General features: G+C 36.9%; 2 protein-coding genes across 3 annotated transcripts in view; one reads left to right on the top strand and one right to left on the bottom strand.

Annotated features, from left to right (window-relative positions):
• The window catches only part of LOC120926354, a 6,259-nt gene extending 3,587 nt beyond the window's left edge, over positions 1-2,672 (top strand). The window contains exon 8 of the mRNA XM_040336190.1: positions 525-2,672. Within this exon, the coding sequence (XP_040192124.1) occupies positions 525-733 (209 nt within the window). The 3' untranslated portion in view covers positions 734-2,672. The remainder of the gene's footprint in view (positions 1-524) is intronic.
• Positions 2,260-5,365, bottom strand: LOC120926355 (putative nuclease HARBI1). 2 transcript variants are annotated; one of them, XM_040336192.1, is made up of 3 exons: positions 4,278-5,365; positions 2,901-3,260; positions 2,260-2,732 (listed from the first exon to the last, which is right to left on the bottom strand). In XM_040336192.1, the coding sequence occupies exons 1-3, from the start codon at positions 4,978-4,980 to the stop codon at positions 2,728-2,730; spliced, it is 1,068 nt and encodes a 355-aa protein (XP_040192126.1). In that variant the 5' UTR covers positions 4,981-5,365; the 3' UTR covers positions 2,260-2,727. The 2 variants fall into 2 exon arrangements, with proteins under 2 accessions (XP_040192126.1, XP_040192125.1); XM_040336191.1 differs by having other exon boundaries at positions 2,260-3,260.
• Between the last annotated feature and the right edge of the window lie 380 nt (positions 5,366-5,745).

The raw sequence follows: 5,745 nt of genomic DNA, 5'->3' as shown, positions 1-5,745 counted from the left end.
TTTTTTAAATAAAAAATGTTGATCGCCAGTAGCTATCCGGTTAACCATTTTGTTTTAAATTTATTTGGAAGAGGGTGCTGACAAAAGGCAGTTAGTGTCAGAAGCAGAAATTGAAAGTGACCACTCTTTGAATGCACAGCCGTCTGTCTACTTCCAGGTGGAGGATGATCCACCAAGCAACCCTGAGGAATCAATCACCCTTTTCCTAGAAGAATCTAGTCATGAAAATGCTAGTAATGTAAATGCTTCTGAAGTAATGCCAAACCCAACTGTGTCCAACCATATAACTTTAGATACACCCATCCTGGGTACTCCTGATGTGGTTGCTACTGAACCCCCAGAGTTAAGCAGACCTAGAGACAGGAGAACAATTTGTAGGACACGAAACATGGATAGGGAACAGTACCATTTTGATAGAGAACAGAGTGATAGATTTCATAGTGAACAACAAAATTTTAGAGAACAGCTCATGCAGAGATTGGATAACCTAAATAGTAACATATGCAAATCTAATATTCTCCTAGAGCAACATAATGCAGCTCAACACACCTATCGCCAGCAGAAGCTCTCCTTTATGGCCAAACTAACTGAACTCTTAGAAGCACATCTGCCATCTCCTGGTGAGCAATCTCATAATGCTCGGAATCTAACCAGCAGCAACCACAGCAGTTTTGTTTGTGAAAGTATTATCGAAAATGATGCTATTGATAATTTTACTATTCAGGATATTTAAATGTTATAAGAAGTACAATTTTTTTTTTTTAATACATTTCACATAATTCACAACTGAGTTTGAATTTAAAGAGCTTGCAAACATTTGTTCTTTAAATTTTTACTCAGCACGCAACATTGTTAAGTCATATATTGCCCAAAGTTGACTGCTATATAGATGCTTTTTCCAGTTAAATATGTCATTTGACCATGTCGTTGCAGATCTGTACCAAATATGTGTAATCAACATGACGTTTGTATTTGAGTTTTAGATGTTTCAATGGCCATCATTGATCAAGCTGGTTGGATGACCAATGAAACGTCTTTAGACAGTTATGTAGCTTTGATTTTATTTTCAATAGATATACAATTAATGTTATATGGGATTTTTGCTATGACATTACAGCCTCTGAAAACATTTCAAAAAAGGTTGAGAATTATGTGAAATCTATTTTTATCTATCAAGCATGTTCTAGTATTCATTACTGTTATCATTACGGTTTTCATAATTGTTTGTATATACACGTTGAAATGCAAGTGCAACAATATTGTCAAATATTTGTTTTAACATGTATATTTTTTTTTCAAAAACAGAACCATTTTTTTGTTGTAAGGCAAAAAAAGTGGTAGGATTGTTGAAAAGTAGAAGTGAACTATCAATAGTAATAGAGTTGAAGTTACAGAGTAGAGATATAATTCATCAGCACTACATAAAATCATCAATCATATTCGTTTAATAGGAGAATACATCACATAACATCACGTCTACGCATTTGAAACAGACACCCTTTGTCACAGCAGAAAATGTGACAGGTTTGTCATGCTTTTCTTCCGTCAGGAAGGCACACTATTGGATCTAAATTTTTTTTTTTATATTTTATCCACGTGGATGTAAATTATTGATATTTTCACTCAAGTGCTTGGTTTTTTATCTGTACTCTGTGACTAAAATGCGCCATCCATTGTTGTTGTCACAGCAAGGACCATGTTTCTCTGTGTGGTTTTCGCCGGTAGTTTGATTCATACTAAAAAAACAAACATCCAAATGGTTGCATACTCCATCTTGCCCAACCATATATTTTTGATGTTGTGTTGGCTGTAATTTGACTTCTGTAACTTTTGAAACCACATGTTATTGGTATGGAATGTAAGTATCATTTCCTGACTAATGAGGTTAAAAATGTTTCTGCAATTTGTAGACAACCGCTATTCCATCTTTCAAATGCCCTGCGTGGAATAGTTAACATTTGAACTAACGTGCATTGTTTCTCAGTAATGAAATGAGTAATGGTAACTGCGGTGTGGGGTGGAGAGGAGAAATTAAAATATATGTAACATTTGGGGTAATGGTAGATGACTATAGGCAACCAAAGGTAGAGTTAAGTGACCAGTGATGAAGGTGATGATATACAAAACAATAAATAACACCAAAAATATAATATTATGATTCAATTATTGTGTTATTTAATGGTTTGCATATCAACGGCTTCTTTACAGGTCACTTACTCTCTTTACCTTAGGTTGGCTATAGCCATCTGCCATTACGTCAATTGGTGGTATTTATTTTAGTTTTATTTCATTTCTCCCCTCTCCCACACAACGCAGTTAACAGCACTCATTTCATTCACCATCTTTCTGGCAAGGACATGGTTTCAGGCAACTGCAGCATTTCAACTGTCTTTGGCACACAGTTCTGTCTTCTATTTTATTGCTTCTCACTAATGTCAAAAAAATGTTGGTACTTATTAGCAGATAAACAGAATTTTTGCGTGTATAACCCACACTTACATTTGTTGCAATAAAGAATTCAAACACAATTTAGATTTTGTAAAAGACTTTTAAGTGAAACTTTTATTTTACATGTTTGAAACTGTTATTGTTCAATGTTGTAAAAAATAAATGCAAAAGAAGTACAACAAAGTGAAAATACAAAAACAAAATAAAGACTCATTTTTTTGCAATTTTTGTACTCTTGTCTTAATTTTATTATAGTTCTCCAAAGTTTTTAGAGTTGAGTTAACCTGAAATAATAAAAAAAACATCATTGGTTAAGATTTTACATTGATAAACAAGATCAGCCCAAATAATTCATTTTACAGCATGTCTGTCTCTTCAACTTAATAATGCAAGTTTGTGATCATTTCTGATGGTGTTTGGAAAATTAAAACCATGTTACGGTGGTTTATTACCTGAAAAATAGTTTGCAATCAGTTTACTTCTTGCTGTGTTTCCCCTTTGATCATTTTCCACTGGAATTGTGGGCATGTCATCCTCCACTGTGGTGTCTAGTTCCTCTTGTAGTCCACCATGCCTTGCAATGTTATGGAGAATGCTGCATGCTAGGAACATATCAGCTACCTTACTGGGGGAATACTGTAGGAATCCACCAGACAAGGACATGCATCGGAAACGGCTCTTTAGGACACCAAAGCATCTTTCGATCACCACTCTTGTTTTTGTATGAGCAACATTGTAAGCTGCTTCTGCAGGAGAGGATGGCCTGTTGATTGGTGTTAAGAGCCATGGTAGACAGGGGTAACCAGCATCTCCTATAAATTTTAAAACAATATAAATTTATTTGTAAGTATAGAAGAAATCATGCTAAATCACATGATGTAGTGGCCAATTGTGTGGTCATTTTAGAAAATTTTCCATTGTTAGTCACATATGGATAACATACGTCTAATAAAGCACATTTTAAAATTATTTGTGGGGGCAAGGTTCTGGATTTGTACTTTTGATTGAGCATTAATGGTACTTAACTCACAACACAACAGCATACCACAGTTGTGGGCCATTATTAGTGTAGTGTAGTGTAGTGCATGTGAATGTTATGCGAAAATAAAAATGCTGGAGGAAAAGTCTGCCTGTCATAAATATTTCAATACTATAGTGCAGACCTCGTATGGGGCTATAACGGAGAACCAGAGGGACATGTCTGTTTCATGTACAATACATATGCACAATGGGGGGGGGGTGATTGTTGTGCTTGGTAGTGCTGCTTGATGTTATGCATATTGGGGGGTTAACCGAAGGGATAGTGTTGAACTCCCAGATTTAAATATTAACTATACATTCAAGTAAATCAACTACTGACACAATTGTTGCATCTTATGCTGCAATCATTTACATATAGGTACTGTACTTAATTCTGGTGGGTGGCTTCTTTGGCACACCTTGGTCATGTGTGTTTTGATAAGTAGTTCCTAGCTCTGTCATGTGATGTCTTAATATGATAGTGTAATACATTACTTAAGCAAGCTTGAAGTAGTGACTACTTTTCAGTGCACACGGAACATGTGGAACAACAATACACCTCACATGAGAAAGGAAAGATTTGTGGACCTTGAACCAGGTGATAGCTAACTAAAAAGTACTTGAAAGTATTTTGGACATTTAAATTCTGAGTTTATTATTACATGTTTTTGAAATACTGATTAATGTAAAGCTGTTGAGCTGTCATGTTACTGATATAGCACTAATGTCAGTCTAGTATGGAATAAAAAAATAAATACGCATTTATAACTGGAAAACACACCATAAAATAAACAGTGGAGCACACTTACCCAGCAGCCATCCATTATTTTCTAAGTCCTTGTCCAGAGTATCATATATTCCCGATTGGCGCAATATATGGGCATCATGACAGGATCCTGGAAAGCCGGTGACAACATCACGGATTATGAGGTTCGAATCACAGATCACCTGGATGTTGAGGGAATGGTAAGCCTTACGGTTTCTGTAGATGTGCTCCTGTTCTGATGGGGGACATAATGGCACATGGGTGCAGTCTATTGCCCCAATGACATTGGGCATTCCTGCTAGGTCAAAAAAACCACGTTTTATTTGATCCCGCTCTTCACGTGACTTGCCCATATGAATGTATTTTGGAGCAAGTTGTCGCAGTGCTTGCAGGACGTCGACCAAGCAGCGGGAAAAACTGGGTTGTGAGATGCCAACAATCTCACCACTGACATGTTGGTATGAGGCCTTTCCTAGAAAATGAAGTACTGCCAAAAAACGCACAAGACCTGGTACTGCATTACTTCTCCGCGTGCGTGTTTCTAGGGCCAAGTGTATTTCATCATACAGGGAATATATCATGGGAGAGGATAATCTGAATTTGGCTATCACCTGGGTTTCAGAAAATTGATCCAAAAAGGTACGTGAACGAAATACACGTTTCTCTATCTGAACGACATTCTGACGTGTCCTTCTTCGCCTCTGGATCAGTTTCAGTTCAAATAGAGCACATCCAAATGGTTCCATCTTGCACAAAACTCGTAACAAAATTTACCACAAGCCTAAACCGCCAAAAAATTCCTCTCAACAAATGATATACCGCCTGGGAAATGTCATAACGCCACCCTCAGGGAGGTGCTTATTTAACGATTGCTTAGCGATCGTTAATTGTCTAAAAAACCTTTGTGAATTGCACTTCTGTACATATTTAACGATTTGAGTCGTTAAAACAACGATCAATACGTTCAATAACGACTCAAAACTAAAAATATCGGTTCTGTGTAGTGAAACGTTATTTGATGATTTTTACAAGCGTTAAATCGTTTAGTGAATTGGACTTGATTCAATAACGTGTGAAATCGTTTACATAACGACCGGTATCGGCAAAAAAAGCTTTGTGAATTGACCCCAATGTGCCCCACATTGCAGTTTCATTGTGCTTTACATTGCAGACTCATTGTGCCCCACATTGCAGACTCATTGTGCCCCCCCATTGCAGACTCATTGTGCCCCCCATTGAAGACTCACTGTGCCCCCATCGAAGACTTACTGTGCCCCAGACCGATCTGCGATTACTACAACTTACCAAGTTGTTCCCTCCATATAATTCATGCTCCTGAAGAACAGAGTCTACATGTCAAGCCGTGTTTTCCTTTTTATGGACTCGTATGGACTGTAAGGACTGATTAGTTTCTAGGTGTAAGAAGACTATCAAGATTTGAAGGACAAATGGGAGCAATATGACAAAAAGGGAGGACTGTTGTGGAAATTTAAAGATGTATTTATTATGTA

The sequence above is a fragment of the Rana temporaria genome, chromosome 2, assembly GCF_905171775.1.
Source record: "Rana temporaria chromosome 2, aRanTem1.1, whole genome shotgun sequence".
NCBI classification, from domain to species: Eukaryota; Metazoa; Chordata; class Amphibia; order Anura; family Ranidae; genus Rana; species Rana temporaria.
This window is presented reverse-complemented; position numbering and strand designations above follow the sequence as displayed.